The following is a 21,306-nucleotide window of genomic DNA, read 5'->3' on the forward strand; positions in this document are numbered from 1 at the left end:
TAGAACTTATCTGTAAACCTCATTTGAGCCTGGACTTCCTTCAGGGAGGAGGGGTCTTCAATATTTCAACTGTTTAACAATATTTATTGTATTACACATATTTTCTATTTCTTCTTATGCCAATTTTGACAATTTATATTTAGGAATATATAGCTGTTTATAAAACTGCTATTTTTTATAATTCTTTATTCTACTTTTATTGTCAAGCCTGTAGTTATTTCTTCTATTTTATCCCACAGTTTATTTCTCTGTCTTAACTATTTTAGAGCTAAGGCAGCAATACAGTCGCCTTATTATCTCTCTAGAAAATTAGTTTTTTGCTTTGTTATTAATCTTTCATAAACTTTACTTAAAAAACAGCAATTCTTTATACTAATTAAACAACGTAATTTAAAAAGATAACATGTACAACAATACAATAAGGGTTTAGGAATTAACTTAATCAAAATGTATAACTCCTATTGAGAAAAAAAAAGTTTAAACTCTAACAAAAGAAGGAGAAAATGATCTGAACAAATGGAGATACATTACATGTTCTTGGGTGGAATAATTTAGTATGTTGATTCTTCCCAAATTAACCTCTACCTTGTATTAAATCCCCACAAAAATCAGAGTTATACTTTTTGAGGAGTTCAGTAGATATATTGTAAAATTTATAGGAAAGAACAAAGGTCCACGAATAGTTATGTGAACTTTGAGAAAGAAAAGAAATGAGGGACCAGCTCTACCAGATATTGAGAAACAGTACAAAACAGGAGAGACAAAAAATGAGGCCTTGCTGTTGCTAAAAAGACTAAAAAAATCAGAACAGAGTTCAGAGACAGATCCACGTACCCTGAGAACACAGTACACAAGAAAAGATGGATCAATGGATGGATTTTTTTTTTAGGGTGTGGTAAAAATTGACTTATTCTGTGGAAGGAAAAAAAAAACACCTGACATCCTACCTAATTCCAAAAATGAAGACAGACTCTAGACCAGAAGGCAGATTATGACCTGAATGTCCAACATCTGCCTTTGCCAATAAAGTTTTAATGGAAGAAACCACGCCCATTCATTTACCAGTATCTATGGCTGTTTTTGAGTCCTAATGGCAGAGCTGGAGAGTTGTGACAGAGACCATCTAGCCTGCAACATCTAAAATAGTTATTATCAGGCCTTTCAAGAAAATTTTTGCTCAGTCCTGCTCTAGATAAAGACTTTACTACGAAGGTAAAACTATAAAATTAACAAAACAGAATATATCAGAATATCTTTTGACCTTAGTGTGGGAGAGAACGTAAATAAAATTATACATTATAAACCACAGGCAAAAAACTCTTTAAGCTGGTTACACGGAATAAGAACTTCTGCTCAATGAACAATATCATGGATGAGGGTACTGCTAAAAGACAGAGAAGTTATCTGAGAAGTACAAAACCAACAAGACACCAATATATCTGAGAAACATCTATCGTTTAATAAGGAACAAGGACCCCAAAAGAAAAGCACAGAATTAAAAGTAGCAATTTGCAGGAAAAATAAACTAAATATATAATAAGAATAGAAAGAGATGTTCAAATACATTAGTAATCAGAGAAATGCAAATCAAACCAACAAAGAGATGTCACTAATTTAGCCCTCAGACTTGCTAAAATTAGACAGCAACACAATGTCAAGCAATGGCATTATATAGAAACCTATTTCCTCCCAATTCTGGTATTAACTATCAGTACTAATTGAAATGAAAATTCACCCTATCCTGGAAATAAAAATCTAAGAGGTAGTAAAATATAATAGTTATGTATCTATATTCAGTCAGTCATCATTTTGCTTAATGGAATATTTAGCTGTGACTGTGCTAGCGCTCACAAAATGCATTTAAGAAAATAAATGCAGGTAAATATTCACACTGGATAGTTTTCTTAATTCAAGTGTTTGTAGGTCAGAAAATGAGCCAGAAGAAATTTGTATGTTTTATTGTTAACCTGGATACAAGTTTTTACTAGAAATTGTGTCAGACATATTTGTGATAGTCACTCAGTTATGTCCGACTCTTTGTGTCCCCATGGACCGTGTAGCCCGTGGGCTCTTCTATCCATGGAATTCTCCAGGCAAAAATACTGGAGTGGGCTGCCATTCCCTTCTCCAGCGGCTCTTTCCAACCCAGGGATCAAACCCAGGTTTCTTGCGTTGCAGGCAAATTCTTTACGGTTTGAACCACCAAGGAAGCCCAGACATATTTGTAAGGAATTTTAAATATAACAGTTTCTGCAGTTTCTAAAATCGTTAGTTTGTTTCATTCTTGACTAAGTTGAAAGTAATACATACACCCATCATTAGAGATAAACCAAAGCAGAATAATGTTCTCTTTAAACGTTCACAGTGATTTACACCAATAAACACACGTGTAACACACACACTGTTTTCGGCTTCTGAACAAGCTGTTCCTTCGTCCTTCGCCTCTGCCTGCGGTTCCACAGTTACAGCGGCTGCCACATCAAAAGCACGAGCCGTCCTTTTCAGGTCTCCTTGCACGTCTCCACAGTGAGCAAGACTGATCGGGACTCTCCTCTCTGTGACAGTCCCTACAGCAACTCTTCCCTCTCACCGCCACAGCCTAGCTCAGATCCAGCCTCAGATTCAGACCAAAAATTACAGCCTCAGCTCCTTTTCTGCCCCACCCCGCCCCTCTTCCCTCCCCCACTTTCTTCTTGCTGTCCTCTGTGCTTCCTCCCTCACTACATCCATCTATCCAGCCAGTACTTCCTGAGTATCTGTTACATTCCGGGTGCTGTTTTATTGCTGGATATTCAGCAGTGATGAAGACAGGCGAGGTCCCTGCTCTCTCAGAGTTTCCTTTTGGCTCTTCCTTCACATATATGTATTCTACATTCAGCCACAAAATAAAATTTCCTAGTGAACTGCTCTGCCCCTTGCCAATCCCTTTCTAAAATATCTACTTGCTTTCCATGGCCTGCAGAATAAAGTCCAAACTCTGGCTGACCTTCCAAGATCTTTGAGGATCTGGCTCGTCCCAGCTGAATTTCCCATTACTCCACTCTGTACACCTGGGGCTTCAGCTAAACCTGATTGCTTGTTTTAAACCCTAGGGCAAAGGGAATGAAGTAGCATATGAGAAAGTTACAGGTGAATACAACAACAACAAAACCTAACACAAGATGACACACAAGAATAGTAAATGAAGAAAGGAAGAGAAAATAGACTGCTCACTGCTTCCCACAACTGTGCCCAGGACGGACCCAGAGCCCCGGGGACAGGGCTCTGTTCTCAGGAAAGGCATGTGGATCAGCCCGGGGAAAGGTGACTGTGGCACAGGAGGAGGGCTACCACAGAGCTACGGTAGAAACAGATTTCCTCTCATCTCTGAGCTAAGGAGGGTCTTGCACACATCCAGTGGTGGCAGGCAGCTGCCCTGGCCTCACGGGAGCAGGCCAAGTGACCAGCAACAGAAGAGCTACTGTTTCCTGGTTGTGATGAGGCCACGGCAGCAGACAGCAGCACCCAGTGTCGAGCAGAAACACGCGGAGGAAGCAGCTGAGGCCCCTCCAGGCTCAACAGGACATGTCCAAGTCCTGGCTTAACTAACACAGCAGAACCTAAGGCTGGAGCTGGGGCCTCAATGCTGCGGTAAGAGGTGAAAGTCAGAGGGCATGAACCTGGGGCCTGCAGGACACACACATGAGGCAGGGAAGCCTCATGACAACCTCCAGACAACTGGACGACACCGTAAAGTGGCTAATAATTTCTAGTAGGCCAGGGGAGATTTATGTCGTAACAACCTGTGTTTAAGAAGGAAGTGCATGATTATAGTCAGTTAATCTATGACAAAGGAGGCAAGAATATAAAATGGAGAAGAGATAGTCTCTTCAATAAGTGGTTCTGGGAAAATTGAGAAGCTACATTATAAAAGAATGAAATTAGAACCTTCTCTAATATCACAAACAAAAATAAACTAAAAATGGACTGAAGACCTAAATGTAACACTGGATACTATATAATGCCTAGAGGAAAACATAGGTGGACATTCTTTGAAATAAACTGCAGCAATCTTTTTTTCAATCCATCTCCCAGAGAAATGGAAGCAAAAGCAAAAATAAACAAATGGCATCTAATTAAACTTAAAAGATTTTTGCATAGCAAAGGAAACACAAACAAAATGAAAAAGACAACCTATGGACCAGGAGAAAATATTTGCTAATGATGGGACCAATATTTGCTAACGATTTCCAAAATATACAAGCTGATCATAAAGGTCAATATTCAAAAAAAAAAAAAAAAAACCAATAACCCTATCAATAAATGGGCAAAAGACCTAAATGGATATTTTCCCAAAGATGACATACAGATGGCCAACAGGCACATGAAAAGATGCTCAATATCACTAATTATTAGAGAAATACAAATCAAAACTACAATAAGATATCACTTCACACCAGTTAGAATGGTCATTATTACAAAGTCTATAAATAATAAATGCTTGAGAGAGTGTGGAGAAAAGGGAACCCTCCTACCCTGTTGGGAATATTAACTGGGACAGCCACTATGGAGAACAGCATAGAGGTTCTTTAAAAAACTAAAAACAAAGTTATTGTGTCTGAGTATATTTGTGTATGTGTTAATCGCTCAGTGGTGTCTGACTCTGCAACCCTATGGACTGTAGCCTGCCAGGTTCCTCTGTCCATGGAATTCTCCAGGCAGGGATACTGGAGTGGATTGCCATTCCTTTCCCCAGGGATCTTCCTGACCCAGGAACTGAACCCAGGTCTCCCACATTGCAGACAGATTCTTAACCATCTGAGCCACCAGGGAGGCCCCACATGATTCAGCAATTCTACCTCCTGGTTGTATAACTGGAGAAAACTCTAATTAAAAAAAGATGCATGTACCCCAATATTCATCGCAGCACTATTTAAAATAGCCAAGACATGGAAGCAACCTAAATGTCCATTGACAGATGAATGGATAAAGATATGGTATACATACACAGTGGAATATCATTCAGCAATTAAAAAAGAATGAAATAATGCCATTTGCAGCAACACGGATGGAACTAGAGATCAATGTACTAAGTGAAGTCAGACAGAAGAAGACAAATATCATAGATCATCACTTGGATGTTGAATCTAAAATATGGTACAAATCAACTTTATTCACAAAACAGAAACAGACTCACAGACACAGAAAGCAAAGTGCCGTTTACCAAAGTGGTAAGCAGGGGGAGGGATAAACCTGGAATTAACAGCTACAAACTTCTATAGAAAAAACAGGTAACAGGGACCTACTGTGTAGCACTAGGAACTACATTTAATATCTTGTAACAACCTATAAAAAAAAATCCCACGGACAATGGAGCCTGGCAGGCGACAGCCCATAGGGTCGCCAAGAGTTGGGCATGACTGAGAGACTGTGCGCGCACGCGCGCACACACACACACACAATAACCTATAATGAAAAAGACCCAAACTGTACATATCAAATGACACTCTTAAAACAGCATCCACTCACTAGTGATCATCGCTCCAGTCACGGAGGCCAGAAATCCGATGCTGACGGCGATGACGGAGATGACTCGCCCGTGCCGATGTCTCTGCAGCATCACGAACATCAGGACTCCGGCAGCACCGTGGGCGAACAGAGAGGAGAAGAGGGCCCAGAGGAAGATCCAGTACCACATCTCTGAAAGGGAGAGCAAGGCGTTGACAACTGTGCTGCAACGAAGCGTGAGCACCCATGGTCTGGATGAAGGTTAAAAGAGATCGGAGATACAAACATGCCCAGTACAATACTTGACATATAGCAGTGCTAAATAAATTTTAACAATTATCATCATTACTACTGCTTGATGGGGAAATCAAGCTCTCCATGACTTCACCAGGTCAAAGCCACACTCCAATTTCCTCTAAATGTCCCCATCACACAGCTATGTTCTATTATTCTCTCTGATACACTTCTTGTCTGCAAATCTCCTGGAATAAATTATACAAGCTAATTAATTGCTGTCTGATATATAATTTTCTACACTGTGTCCAGACCTTAAAAAAAAAAAAAAAACTACCCCTTAATTCAAATAATTCCAGAAGTGAGTCAATGATTTTTGTCTTTTACCATTTTAAGAATTTCAGGTCCTTTCCCTCTTGGCTCTCGGCTTTGTATACTACAGAATCAGAATTTAAGTTCTTTGTCTCAGGTCATATTCGAGTCCTCACGCGGAACTCTTCAATGTAGTCTCAACTGCTTTCAGTGAAGTCTGGGCTACAGACACCCGATGGGCATGCCTTTCGGCCTCTCTCCAGCACCCACTCCTTCTTTCTGGCCACCCGCCCCTCCATCGGTGCACGTGGCCCCTGCAGAGACTGCCTGTCCTTGCGCTGACTCCACCGCCCTGACCGTGCCTGCGGGGAGGAACATCTGGACAGGCCACTGATCCAAACTGGGTCCATCAGCCTCTTCCCCTGGGAACTCTCAACTGGGACCAAAACCGAGCACCTCAGTCTTTATCCTTCAGGCTGACCCTGAAGGGCTCAGGCTTTGTGAACAGTCATTTCATCATCATGGGATGAAACCCATGATAAGAGGATAAAAGAAAAACAGAAGCATCAAAGGCAAGGGACAACCAAATCCCTTATTTCAGTGCTACATACAGCCCTGCCATGTTAATACCCTTAGATTCAATGTGATAAAAGCTCCTTGTAATGAAATCCTTTTAACTGGCCCATGTAAGGTTTCTGTTATTGATAGCTGAAAGAACTGACTCCAAAATATTTCGATGTCACCTTGAGGAGCAGTCTTGGTATGCAAACATTCTGCAGTGCAAAGTATCTCATCTGCTATTTGGGCTATTTGTTCACTCTCTATCAAGTGAAAAACAAGGGCAATAAAAAAGTCATGAATAAAGAGAACAAAAATGGATTAATTAAAACTTATTTACTCAAACATCACTGGACTACAGATATACACTGCTGATGGGAAAGTAAAACATGGGTATGGAAAACAGTGTAGTAGTTCCTCCAAAATTAAAAAAAAAAATGACCATTCGATCCAGCAATTCCACTTCTGGGTATAGAGCCAAAAGAATTAAAGCAAGATCATGAACAGACAGTTGCATAACTATGTCTACAGTGACATTATTCGCCATTGCCAAGAGGTGGAAGCAACTCAAGTGTTCATCGATGGGTGAATTAATAAACAATAAGGTTTATATATACAATGAAATATTACTCACTGGGAGAAAATCCTGTCACATGCTACAGTATGTATGAATCTTCTGGACACTATGCTAAGTAAAATAAACTAGGCACAAGAGGACAAATACTGGTAAATTCCACTTCTATGAGGCATCTAAAGTAGTCAAGTGAACAGAAACAGAAAATAGGGTGGTGGGTGCCAGGGACTTGGGGGAGAGGAAATGGGGGACTTCTTGTCTTAAAATGGGTACAAACACAGGGGATCTTTGCAGCAATGGAGTTGTTCTGTATTTTGACTGCGGTGGTATATACATGTACAAGTGGTAAACTGTGAAGAACTAAATATACACACACACGAGTACAGGTGACCAAGTAACCGGTGAAACTTGAAAAGGGCTGGTGCAGTGTATCAAGGTCAACATCCTTGTTTTGGTATTATACAGTGGTTTTTCCAAGATGTTCCTGTTGGGTAACTGGGGTACAGCTCAGTTGGTAAGGAATCCACCTGCAATGCAGGAGACCCCAGTTCAATTTCTGGGTCAGGATGATCCACTGGAGAAAGGATAGGCTACCCATTCCAGTATTCTTGTGCTTCCCCTGTGGCTCAGCTGGTAAAGAATCTGCCTGCAATTCAGGAGACCCCAGTTCAATTTCTGGGTCGGGAAGATCCACTGGAGAAGGGACAAGCTACCCACTCCAGTATTCTTGGGCTTCCCCTGTGGCTCAACTGGTAAAGAACCCGCCTGCAATGCAGGAGACCTGGGATTGATCCCTGGGTTGGGAAGATCCCCTGGAGAAGGAAACAGCTACCTTCTCCAGTATTCTGGCCTAGAGAATTCCATGGATTGTATAGTCCACAGGGTCGCAAACAGTCAAGACTCAACTGAGCAACTTTCACTTTTCAACTGGGGTAAAGGTCAGTTGGGTTCTCTCCGTATTATTTCTCACAACTGCATGGGAATCTACAATTATCCCAAAATTAAAGGTTGAATTTTTAAAAGGGAGGATATATAGCAAACAGATTTTATTTAAAAAAAAAATCAGTCTCACCCTGCCAAATTCATAAGAATTGACACTTAGAATGGACTGATAATTTCAAGGAAGAGAAATCTGATAAATCTCTATGTTAAAGTACCACGCATGCTTCTCTATGGCAGAAGAGAGAGATGCTTGTGATTAACGAAAAACAGACAATGCTTGCCTTTCAGAGGCTTCTTTCTTAGCTTTCAGGGAAACAACGCTTTCATGCTGTCACTCCCAAACAAATAGCTTCACTTTATAATAAATGCATTAAAGACAAAAACGCTTAACTTGCCCAGATGATATTTGTATTTTAAAAGATATGACTTTTCAGAGTGAATCTAACAAAGTGAGAATATAAGAGAACAAAAATAGGGGGTGGGGAGGTTTTCATCAAGGGAGCTTTGAGATGAGGAGAGGCTCTGTAGCAGGCGCCTGCTCTTAACAAGAGGAGGCAGGCATCAGCCACTTGCCTTGACCCCCAAGCCTGCTCCTTACAGAGTGAGCCCCCAAGCCTGCTCCTTACAGAGTGAGCCCCCAAGCCTGCTCCTTACAGAGTGACCCCCAAGCCTGCTCCTTACAGAGTGAGCCCCCAAGCCTGCTTCTTACAGAGTGAGCCCCAAGCACTGTTCTTTCCTGTCATTGTCTTGCAGGTGGGGTGAAAAATTTCTTGACTATGTAACACTATGAACAGGAATTATTTGACTTTATTAAGTAATGTTGTCTGCCTACTGACTATATAGCTATTGGCCTCAACAATAAATTTGCCTAGTAATTAGGAAAAGTAAATTTTTAAATCTAATGTCTTATAAAATCCCCAGATATCAAAGAATGATATAACCAAAAGGCAGACTCTCAGACAGCCCTGTAAGGATCAGTCCAGGATGATCCCTCAAGCAGACTGAGCATAAACTACCCAAACTCCAATTTATGTTTCTTTTTTTTTAATCACACTATTTACCACATAAAAAAAACCCTGAATGCTGTTCAGAATATCTAGAACTAATTTAGGTTGCATGTTGTTCCTACTATTTTCAATTACCTGAGAGATCAATACCAACCACCCCGTCAGTGAACAGGGAAGGCCTCTGAAGACCTGGAGCTACTCCAGATAAGCAAGTCTAAGGCCTGACTCACTCCTGCAAATGCAGGACACCTGGAGAACGAACTGCAGGCCCCTAAGAGCAGAGCAAAGACAGACGCCCCAGAGCCCCAGAGAGGGAAGATGTGCTGAGACCAGGAGAGGAGGCGGCCCACCGTTTCTCAACCGGCGTGCACCGCACGGCTCACGGGAGCAACCAGAGGCCCCTTCTGCTCTTCCCACTCATGCCCCGCCTAACCCGCGCTTCCAGCAGCTGAGCAGCAAGGGAAGGAGGAAGCGAGGGAGGCTTCCGCTGGTGCTGAACAAAATACCAAACAAAAAATTAAAAAACACACAAGTATGCCATCCATTCAATCACTGCCTTGATAAAGGCAATGAAAACAGAGTTGTTTAGGTCCACCGTCTAGAGAGAGTTTTAGTTGCTCTGTGGGTAATTCTTGTGAGCAGCCTGGGTTGAGAAGCACTGGCCTCACAGAGCATCTTCTCCTTTGATGAATTCTAGAATGAAGAACTATTTTTAAAAGACAGTGTATCTGCAGTAAAACAGTGTTTGTGTGTGTGTCTACTTTCAGCAGGATCAGAGGCACGGGAGCTGTGATCTGTTCCAGTGTGTGTGTGTGTTCATTCTTGTATGTGTGTTCGTTCTTCCTGCGCGCGTGTGTGTGTGTTTACCTTCAGCGGGATCAGAAGCAGGGGCGCTGTGATCTGTTCTGGCCTCCAAGCAATACTAGAAATAGCCTCGCTCCCCGTCTGGATCTCTCATCAGCCCTGGGTGCCAAGTCACTAGAAATTATCTTCTGCGCTTTTGTTTTTAATCCTTGGGCAAAATTATTTCCGGGAAATGAATTTCTCTAGAGTATATTTAACCAAGTAAAAACAATTCAAAGAATGGTACATATTGTAAGACCCCGTATTTGTTAAAAATAATAGGTACAGAGAAATACAGAAAATAACGGCTATCTTCTAAAAATAAGAAAGGATATGCATGACGTTATTTCACTCTTCACTGGTTATGTCTTAGCAACCAGCCTGAAGTTCTGTTCGTTTTACTGCAGATACACTGTCTTTTAAAAAGTTTTTCATTCTAGAATTCATCAAAGGAGAAGATGCTCTGTGAGGCCAGTGCTTCTCAACCCAGGCTGCTCACAAGAATTACCCACAGAGTGACTAAAACTCTCTCTAGACAGCGGACCTGAACAACTCTGTTTTCATTGCCTTTATCAATCATGACATGCAATAAAGACAGAAATCACTGCTCTAGGCTAAGGTTACACATGAGGTACCTATAAAAAAAAATCCCAAAGGCATAAAAACAACAAAACATATTTTACTAGACAAACACTAAATATAATCTTCAATCCTCTATAGTGGGTCTAATGCTTCTAACAAAATCATACTGAACACTTACATGTACTCAACACTTACATGTATCTAAGCCTCGAGGTGACTATAATACACCAGTAAGACTAAACTTGGAGGCTGCTCATAGTTTCTCTCTTCTTAGCAGAAATGGTCCTCACTGTACGTTTAACTCATTTGTGTTCAAACTGAGTTATTTCAAGCTTCCAGCAAATCTAAGGTATGGCAACTGCCCCCCTTAGTTTCTGACATGAGACCTCTCTGTCGTGGGGATGTGTTCCACACTGGTAGCTCATTAAATTTCAGGGAGATGATGCCTTTATAATCTGAGAAAATCACCTAGAGCTGGGATTGGCAGAGTATGATCCACGAGTCTAGCTACCACCTGACCATGGGGCACATATACCCACAGGGACACAGAACCAGAGGAAGAAATATCAAGAAAGATCCCAAGAGAATTGTTACCACCTGAATTGTTAATAAACAGGACTGAATTGCTGAACCGAATAATAAAACATACTGGAACGGACGAGGGTGGGGGCTAGAGAATGGCTCATGGTTCTCAGGCGTGGCTGTTCTCAGGCCCGGCAACCTCTGTCAAGAAATACTACTGCCAAGAAATACCGAGAGAAGATGCTCCATATTACAACGTGTGCTGGGGCCAGAGTGGCTTTTGTCGGGGAGGGGAGGCTGCTTATAGGCCCTAAAGATGTAGACTTCATCCCAAAGGCTGAAGGTAATAAGGAGCCAATGAATGACTTTAAACAAGGAAGTGATACAATCACATTCATCTTTTAAAACAAATTAATTATCCTGGCAGATATGGGAAAGGGGGACTAGATGGAGATGAGAGAATATCAGAATGTTTCAAGAATCCAAAGAGGAACTGAGGCGTGGACTTAGGCAATGGCCAGAGGGTTGAAAAGAATGTGAAATATCTGGACTGGCTGACAGCCTGGATGATGGAGGAGAGGAGATGTGATGTCTGGCTTCCCCAATTCCTGCTATGGACACAGCTGAACAGAGCACAGGCTGTCAGGTCTGGAAACATGGAAATCTATTCGGCACATCTGCAATATATTCAGATGTTGGTGAGCAGTAAACAGTAAAGATGCTAAAGGCAAGAAAACGTCAGTAGTAAAATGTGAGATCACCTATACATTTATATTATGGGACAGCTTTAAAAAAAGAGTAAATCTCAAATTTTTAGTATCTCTAATCTTCCTAACTGTGTGACTTGTCAAATTTTAAATCTACGATTACTAAAACAATTCTGTTATTAGATACAAGTTTGAATCAAATTTAGAATGCAGAATACTATAAGAAATGTCATTGTTACCCTAACAATGAGAAGAAGATAAACTACAAAATCACAGCTTTTTTAAGCCTACCAGTCAGGTGACCCTGCAAGATAATGCAGTAACATGAATTCCAAAGAGGGATCCTCCAAGGAAAGGGTCTCCTGTGGCAAAGCACAGGAGCAACAAATGGGTACCATGTGAGTGGGAAAGAAGATCAGCTGAAATTCTAACTGAAAGCTGAAGTCCAGGTGTGCGGTTAACCTGTCAGCCTGGAGTAAGTGACACAGGAAAGCACAAGGTCACTTGCAACCTCTTTTCCACAGGTCTCTACCGAGCATTCCCTAGAAACACAGGGTCTCAGGCAGGAGACTGAAGAGAACTTGACACCGAGTAATGAGCAACAAGGCTGTGACTGGGGCCAGGCAAGTGTGTGGAAAACGCTCCTCCAGGCAGGTTGCTGGCCTGCAGAGATGGCTACAGGCTGGCAGCACAGCACCAGCGCTGTAGTGACCCCGCAGCACTGGCCCGCACCCCACAGACAAGGCGCAACATCACCTTCCAGAGAACTGGAAGCCTGACCATCGGCAAGAAAGCTCAAACTCTGATCACTCCCGAGTAAAGTAAATGAACCCGAACCCTACTCGTCGAGCAGAGGAGGCCAGATATTATTTACCTTGGTCACTACTATTATACATGTGAAGGCCTGAATTCAATAAAAAGTACAAGACACTCTCAAAAACAAGAAAAACAATTCATCATCAAAAAATACAGTGATCAGACTCAGATGAGCCAGATTTTAAAACAAGTAGAGAGGGACTTTAACTACAACCAACACATCAAAGACAGTCGTGGAAAAGGCGAACAACTCACATGAACAGACGGGGTGGTTCAGCAGAGAGGAAGTCCAAGAAAACGGCAAACGAGAATCCTCAACAAAACAAAAGCTAAAGTACGTGATATCAAAGATGAAGACTTCCTTCAGTGGGCTCACCAGTAAACTTAACATAGTTGAGCGAAGAGTAGGTGAACTTACCACAGCAGCACTATTTACCAGAGTCAAGACAGGGACGCAACCTGAGTTTCGATTCACAGATGAATGGATAAAAAAGATGAAGTATACATACTCGATGGAAGATTACTCACCCATAAAAAGCATGAAATAATGTTAGAGTTCATCACATTAAGGAAACTAAGTCAGAGAAAGACAAATATCATAAGATACTGCTTATATGTGGAATCTAAAAAAAAAACAAATGATACCAATGAGCTTATTTACAAAACAGAAATAGACTCATAGACACAGAAAGCAAACTTATGGTTACCAAAAGGAAAGAGAGGGAGGGATAAATTAGAGGAGTCTGGTATTAAAATATACACACTACTATATACAAAACTGATAACCAACAAAGACCTACTATGTAACACAGGGATGTATTCAATACCTTACAATACCTTATAACGGAAAACAATCTAGAGAACAATGTATCTGTATATGTATAACTGAGTCCTTCTGTTGTAAACCTGGAACAAACACAACCCTGTAAATCAACTATATTTCAAGAAAAAATGTACAAAATAAACTACCAGTGAATATAAAGGTTGACCAACAGAAATTACTCAAATTGAAAGACAATGAGAAAGGAGGAGGAGGAGGAGGGAAAAGAGGAGCCATACAAGAGCTATGCAAGGCTTCAAAGGGTTTAACATACATGTAGCTGGAGACCCATATGGAGAAGGAAGAGATCATGCAGAAGGGAAATATTTAAATACATACTGGCTGAAAAGCCTAAAAACAATGGGAGATATCAAACCACAAATCTAACACTCCCAGAGAATCCCAAGCAAGATAAAGACCACCCAAAAGAAGTAAAAAACAATCAAGCAAAAATAAACCACATAAGCATTATACACCTAGATACACCACAACATGACCTAAAACCAAAGATAAAGGGAAATACTGACGAAGAAATAAGGGGGGAAAAAAAGAGAGGAAAGAGACGTATTACCGAGGGACAAAGATTAAAAAGCACCACAAGCTTCTCATCAGAAACCATCAAATCAGAAGACAGACTAGAGTAACACTTTAAAAGACTAAAAGGGAAAAAAACTGCAAAGCCAGGACCTATATTCAAGAGAAATAGTTTTCAAAACTGAAGGTGAAATGAAGTTTTTTTCCAGAAAAAACAAACCAAAACTGGGAGAATTAACTGCCAGCAGATTTGTGCTACATGGCATATTAAAGGAAGTTCTTCAGACAGCAGGGTAAATATGAAATGAGAACCTAACTCTCCACAAAGCAATGAGCAACAAAGGAAGTTAAAATATATTGTTTCTTATTTTTAATCACTCTAATGTTTTAACTGGATTTAAAAATAAGCTGCTGCATTTGTTCACTTGAAGCTTCATTTAACACAGAAGTTAAAGCTATGATAGATATTTAATAGCTGTCTGCTTCTACTTCTTAAAAAGGGGCAAACACATTAGTTTGAAATTTTAATTGTGACACCTTCAAGAGCTACGTTAGTATACTGCCTCTCTCAGAACTTATCACAATACTGTTTATTACCTACTTAAACTAAATTACCCTTTTATTGACTAATTATATAATTTTAAACTGTAAATTACAGTACTCATCATTGAACAGAAAAAAATTCTTAGAAAAACAAGTTTTTAATTTAAAACAGAATATCATTTTTTATTCAAAAAAAATCAGTTTAAGGCTATTTAAAATAGTTCCAAAATAGCACTACCTTTCTAAAAGATGCCATTCAATTTGCTCTTTTCATAACTGATTAGTTACATAGTTATTAGGATTAAATGTCAAAATCTGAGTCTATTATGAAATTAGAACAATATACAATAGTTTGCATTGTTATTATTTATACACCTTTAAGCATCTTAAATTATACATCCTACCAAAAAAGAAAAATTTCAGTAACAACATATTTGTTTGAATCAGTCACTGAACTAAAAAAACATCTTTTCAGGGACTGATAAAATGTTTTACAACTTCATGACATAGTATTTCCAAGGGATATTTACACTGAAGGCTGAAACAGGAACTCTTCACACTAATGGGCATATCTTATAATGAAACTCTCAATGTAACAAATTTCTCAAGTTAAATCCAAATAAGAGTCCAAATGAAGGCCAGATCAGAAGATATTAATGAAAGCGCAATGGGGAAAATAAATAATGCACAGGCCTGGTAAGAACAGCCATGCCTTTGATAGGATGACAGTAATCCTGAGGAAGCAGCTATGCCCCACTGAGGCTAAAAAACAAACAACAGATAATCTCAGAACTGGAAGGATCTTCAGATACTGAATCCAGAGGTTCCTAAATCAAGTTTTAAGAAAGCCCAATTCAAAAAAATAAACAAATAAAAGCTAATTATTAAATGGTGTTTAGAGCACAAAGATTTTTCCAGGTCTTAAACCTCACAGGTAAAGAATTTGCCTGCAACGAAGGAGACGTGGGCCTGATCCCTGGGTCGGGAAGATCCCCTGGAGAAGGAAATGAGAGCCCACTCCAGTATTCTTGCCTGAGAAATCCAATGGACAGAGGAGCCTGGTGGGCTACAGTCCATGGGGTTGCAAAAGAGTTGGACAGGACTGAGCAACTAAAACAAAAACAAACCCCACTCTACAAATTAGCAATATTAAAGGTCTGAAGCCCCATTTCAAAAAGTAAGCTTAATTTTAAAGATTAAAAAAACAAATTTATATGCAAATGGGTAAATGTTTTCCTTAACTCACAATAAAATCTTTCACCTTTTTTTAACTCATTAATATTTTTAGATCATTTTTCCTTTAACATCAACATGAAAAGTGTTGTCATTGGATTGTTTTATAAATGAAGAAACAGAGCCTGGTTAAATATGTGGTTTTTCAAGTATATGAGCAAATTAATAGCATTCAAGGATAAAACTCGGTTTATTGATTCATAAACTCAAGGATCCTATCACTTCTTTACACTCTACATTTGCATATCAAAAGTCTAGCAGGATCCAATTTATTCTAGTAGGGGACAAGTTCTGATACCTGCACATAATGTAAGTATTTACATAAACACTGTTAATGTTTAGTTCTCCCACATACATAAACTTCAGATTAAATATAACGTGCTTAGGATTTTTTTTTAAATACCATTTAATAAGTTTTCTCTGTTGCTAATAGCTCATATGAATAAAACATTTTTTTAAAGATAAATTCTAATATTATCCTCCAGGTTTCCCGGTGGCTCAGATGGAAAAGAATCCACCTGCAATGCGGGAGACCTGAGTTCAACCCCTGGGTTGGGAAGATTCCCTGGAGGAGGGGCATGGCAACCCACTCCAGTATTTTCGCCTGAAGAATTCCTCTGGAAAGAAGAGCCTGGCGGGCTACATTCCATGGTGTCGCAAAATGTCGGACACAACTCAGTGACTAAACACACAATATTATCCTCTAATGTTAAAAGGCAGTCACTTTTTCGAAAAACTGGGTTATAGCATCCTCCTGGAAATGAGTCACTTAGGTTGAAATTTTAATAAATCTTTAGCTATACTACACACTCCATATTTACATTGCATTATATATCACAAGACAGTTACAAGTATCACAAAAAAGCTTAAGTTTTAAAAAGTTGGTGTTCCCAATCCTTGAGCTCTCAATACTAAAATCACCTTAAGAGTTAGTTTAAAATACACCTTCCGCGACTCTGTTCTCAAGGGTCCTAATCCCATAGCTATGGACTGGGGCTGTGGACTGTACCCTTAACCAGCCTAACGTAACTACGACATGTAGCACGACTTAGAAACCATGCTGGATTACAGTCATTCATGGAAGGGGCGGCAGGGAGGGAATTTTAAAATGAAAACTTACTAGCTACACATAATACCCAAGAGCAATACTACACTTTTAAATTTAATCAAAACCTGGGAGTATCCTGAACCACCCTAAGAGCAGAGTACAGCCTCTCCTCCATCTCCATCACCTCTTAAACACGTTCTCTCTCTACTCTGCCTCTTCTGTTGTCTTCGAAGTCCCATTATGTGGTTCTCCCTGAGCTCCACAAACCACTGGAGTACTATTAACCTGAAGGTTAGTTAGCATTTCTACCCCATGAACTCCTTATGGATGACTTACATTTTCATTTTTGTTTATCAGTGTTTACCACAGAGACTGGCTAATCACTCAAGATCAAGAAATACCCAACAAGACTCACCCTTGAAAATGCTGCTGCTGCTAAGTCACTTCAGTCGTGTCCGACTCTGTGGGACCCCATAGACGGCAGCCCACCAGGCTCCCCCGTCCCCGGGATTCTCCCGGCAAGAACACTGGAGTGGGGTGCCATTTCCTTCTCCAATGCATGAAAATGAAAGTGAAGTCTCTGAGTCATGTCCGACTCTTAGCGACCCCATGGACTGCAGTCTACCAGGCTCCTCCGTCCATGGGATTTTCCAGGCAGGAGTACTGGAGTGGGGTGCCATTGCCTACTCCGTTAAAAATGCTAGATGCTGCTTTTTAGTATAAATCCTCCATATACATTTAATGAAACAATACATTACATGGCCACTTTGATCACAGGAAGTGAAATGCATGCAAAATGTTTTGCACAGGACCTGACATGGAGTAGGTGTTCAGTAAACAGAGCCTCATTAGAATCATTCATCTGATTCCAAGGTAAGTTCAGTGTTCTGTATTCTCGGGGCTCTGCTCTAACCTCTGACCATTCTTAACACCAGTTTCCTACCCTGATTCCAATTCCTCTTCCCCATCTCTGCCCCATCCTTCCTCTTCTGTTTAGGATTCCTTCCTACAGGAGAAATATCTCCAGCTATTCCAAGTCCTCTTTGTGAATTATCTTACCTTCCTGGTCACTCCTTCCAATCACTAAGCAAGGAAAAAGAAATACATTTATATTCTGAGTTACCTATGCAAGAATCAAACTTCTAGCCCACACAGTCTCCAGACTTATCTGGAAATTGCTTTAGGTTTAAGAAATACCATCTGGACCTTGGACGTGGTATTGCCAGAAGATACAGATGCATGATTCAAAGATAACGAGGTGGGAATTAAGAAAGTAAAAACCTGAAGATGACAATTCTAAGTTTTGAAAAATGATAGCAGCTTCATTCTTGATCAAGATATACAGCTAGGTCTTCCAAACGACAAAAATCCTATAAAGTAAAAGTCACTTATTAATTGGCTCAGCACCACAAAAGAGTAAGGGATTGTTCATGTTTTCAGAAAAAGTGAATTTGGGGATCGGGCACACACTGTCTTTAAGACTACATTTACACTGAAACATGTATATCCCCATATGTGAAACAGATCACCAGTCCAAGTCTGATGCATGAAACAGGGCAATCAAAGCTGGTGCACTGGGACAACCTGAGGGATGGGATGGGGAGGGAGGTGGGAAGGGGGTTCAGGATCGGGGACACATGTACACCCATGGCTGATTCATGCCATTCATGTATGGCAAAACCCACTACAATACTGTAAAGTAGTTAGCCTCCAATTAAAATAATTTTAAAAAAGACTACATTTACAAAACATACCTGTAAGTGGACATGTGAAATAATTTTATCTACATAAACCCACCTCCTGTAATAGATCACTTAGGAATGGGACATTAGAATACAGGGTAACACTGAGAGAAGCAAACCTGTTTGGGAGCCGCCAAAGAAAGGTTCTGGCTATATGAGTATGAGGTGCTGTTGCTGTTTAGTCATTGAATCCTGTCCAATTCTTTGTGACCCCCTCGAACTGGAGCGCCCACCAGGCTCCTCTGTTCACTGGATTTCCTAGGCAACAATACTGGAGTGGGTTGCCATTTCCTGCTCCAGGGGATCTTCTCAACTCAAGGATCGAACCCCTGGTCTCCTGCTTGGCGGGCAGATTACCACTGAGCTACCTGGGAAGCCCAGCATGATATGTGAACAATTACAAATATGTATACACATACCAAGTTGTTTTCCCTCTTTTTTTCTGATAATCTGATTAACACTAAAGTGGCTTAGCAGCTACAAAGTCTAAAGGGGGACTATAACAGTGTGCGTGTATACAGTGAAAATAAGCACATATATATTTTATAAACACACATACACACCTCTGACCTTCATTCCAGTTTGAATTCCCAGTCTCTCGGTATTTGTATCAACAGAGAAGAGAGCACCAGCTCCCACATTTGCTGCTGACACTGAGGGAGGGGTGCAGCCTACCTTCGTTTTTTTTCCTGGGGACCAATTATTCCTTTCCCGACACCAGCTGGGCTGTGTTTATCCAGGGGTCTAAGGATCCTGCCTCCTTTTAAGTAAAAAAATTCTTTTCTAAACTCTTAGCAACGAAACTTGGGTGGGAACACGAGGTTGGGAGCCAGTGTAAGCTGAAGAAAATAAACGTAAAGCAAAAGAATACATTTCACTGTAGATCATTTTTTAAAAGTCAGGTTAACCACAAAACTGAAAGAGTGTATACATACTGATTCTAATTTTAAGTTGTGGCAAGGAGGAGGGCTTCAGGACGTATTCAGAGAAAGAAAAAATACTTGAGAAGGAAGGAAACCATGTATCTCTCTACTTGAGTGAGCTAAATAAGCATATAACCTACATACAGTTAGCAAATAATTTGGGAATCCTGAGAATCAGGCACACTGGGAAGTGACAAACACAGAAGAGAACCCTGGCAATAGTTGCTAAGTGACAAAGATGGGGTCTCCAGGGGTTAATCTCTATATGGAATCCCCATACTACTGTCTTCCTGGAAGGAGAAAAACAGAAACTGGTATAGTTTCTAAAACTAGATACATATAATACAGATGGGTCACTTAAGACTATGGCAACTTAACATTTTAGAAAGATTATTACTATTATTATCACTAGTCAATATCTTACAATGTCCAGTATCTTTTATTTCTGGAAAAAATTAGTTCCATTCACCCTTTCTTGGGCTCATTTGGGGTGAATACTTACACAGCGATTTTTACGTGCCTTAAGATTTATCATCTGTCAGACCTGCCTGAGTTAAGAACTGATGTAGAATAAAAGCAAAAGGTACAGAACTGAGAGTCAGTGAACTAACTAGTCCTAGGTCACTGAGTTCACAGAGTTCTAGTCCTGTCCCTGTCATTAAATGACCATTTGATTCCAGCAGTGTGTATTTCAGTAATTCTAAAATGAAGTAACCAAACTTTATAACTTCTATCTCTAAAATGTTAAGCTAGTTCTAATTTCTGGTTCCTATCACTGTTTAAACATGTATTTCTATCAAAGCGACACATACACAAGACTAGTTTCTAAAAGCTGGTCTTTACATCGAAAATCTACATCAGCCTGGTTCTACACTATGCTCATTTCTAGTTTCATTTCCCAGCTTACGATGATGACAAGAATGCCTTCTGACTTAATATGAGTCATCACAATCTGAAAAAGTAGTAGTTTTCACTTATGAGCTACCTGATCCAAGCAAGGTACTCTATGCTTCAATGTCTGAAACTATAAAATAAGGATAAACATTAATCTCTCTAAATGGTTGAAAAGATGAAATAAAACACATGAAAGAATGGCAACTAGCGCCAAAAATAGCATTTGTGTGTGTTAAAGGTATGACAATTATCTACATAAATTGCTTAAACACCTTATGTCCTCCTTAAAAGCATATTCACTCCAACAGATGTAGCTGAAAAATAACGCAACAAGAATGTTTTAATCATGCATCTGTGAAGTATTGTTTTAAAAGCTCCAAACACATGCACTGAGCATACACTATGTGCCAGGTATAACATGCTAGGGTCCCAGAACTCCATAATTACAACAAAGACCCAACCTTCAGAAACCTCACAGTCTCGAAGACACGAATAAAATGGAAAATTTAACTGAAAAACATAACAACAAAATCATGTACAAGGAGCAGAAGTAGCAGGATGAAGCGAGTAACTCTTCTTGTTTGAGGAGGACAGAGAAGTAGCTAAAGCAGCTTGGAAAGGGAGAAGGAGTGGTTCAGCAGGCAGAGGCTGGGGCTTCAGACCTGCTTGACCATTTCAAGCTATATAACATGGGTCAACTTAATTTACCTCCCTGAGCTTCTTTGTAAACCTACTGTATTCTGATGATTAAAAGTAATTATTTGTAAAGGGCCTGATACATAGCAGGCATTCAAGAAACAGGAGTTATCTTGTTTCACAAGTCGGGTTTGACTACTTCTTAATAGACTGAGTTCTAAATGGCACTGCAGGTAACATCTCTTAACTAATGATCAAACTGCATATGGGATCAGGAAGGTCACCAGTATGGAGAAGGCCGTAAGGAACCACATCAGAATGTCACCACCTGCAGAGTCCGTTTTTTAGC

At 40.2% G+C, this 21,306-nt stretch overlaps 1 protein-coding gene across 4 annotated transcripts in view; it reads right to left on the bottom strand.

Annotated features, from left to right (window-relative positions):
* TMEM170B (transmembrane protein 170B) overlaps window positions 1-21,306 on the bottom strand; it is a 153,901-nt gene that overhangs the window by 130,150 nt on the left and 2,445 nt on the right. For all 4 annotated transcript variants that reach the window (XR_016036080.1, XM_055405856.2, XM_055405857.2 and 1 more), the window contains exon 2: window positions 5,509-5,679. Coding sequence is in view for 3 of the 4 variants with exons in the window: in XM_055405856.2 (XP_055261831.2) it covers window positions 5,509-5,679 (171 nt within the window). In the remaining variant the exon portion in view is untranslated. The remainder of the gene's footprint in view (window positions 1-5,508; window positions 5,680-21,306) is intronic.

This window comes from Moschus berezovskii, chromosome 23, assembly GCF_049115385.1.
Source record: "Moschus berezovskii isolate FMDL1 chromosome 23, NW_MosBer_1.0, whole genome shotgun sequence".
NCBI classification, from domain to species: domain Eukaryota; kingdom Metazoa; phylum Chordata; class Mammalia; order Artiodactyla; family Moschidae; genus Moschus; species Moschus berezovskii.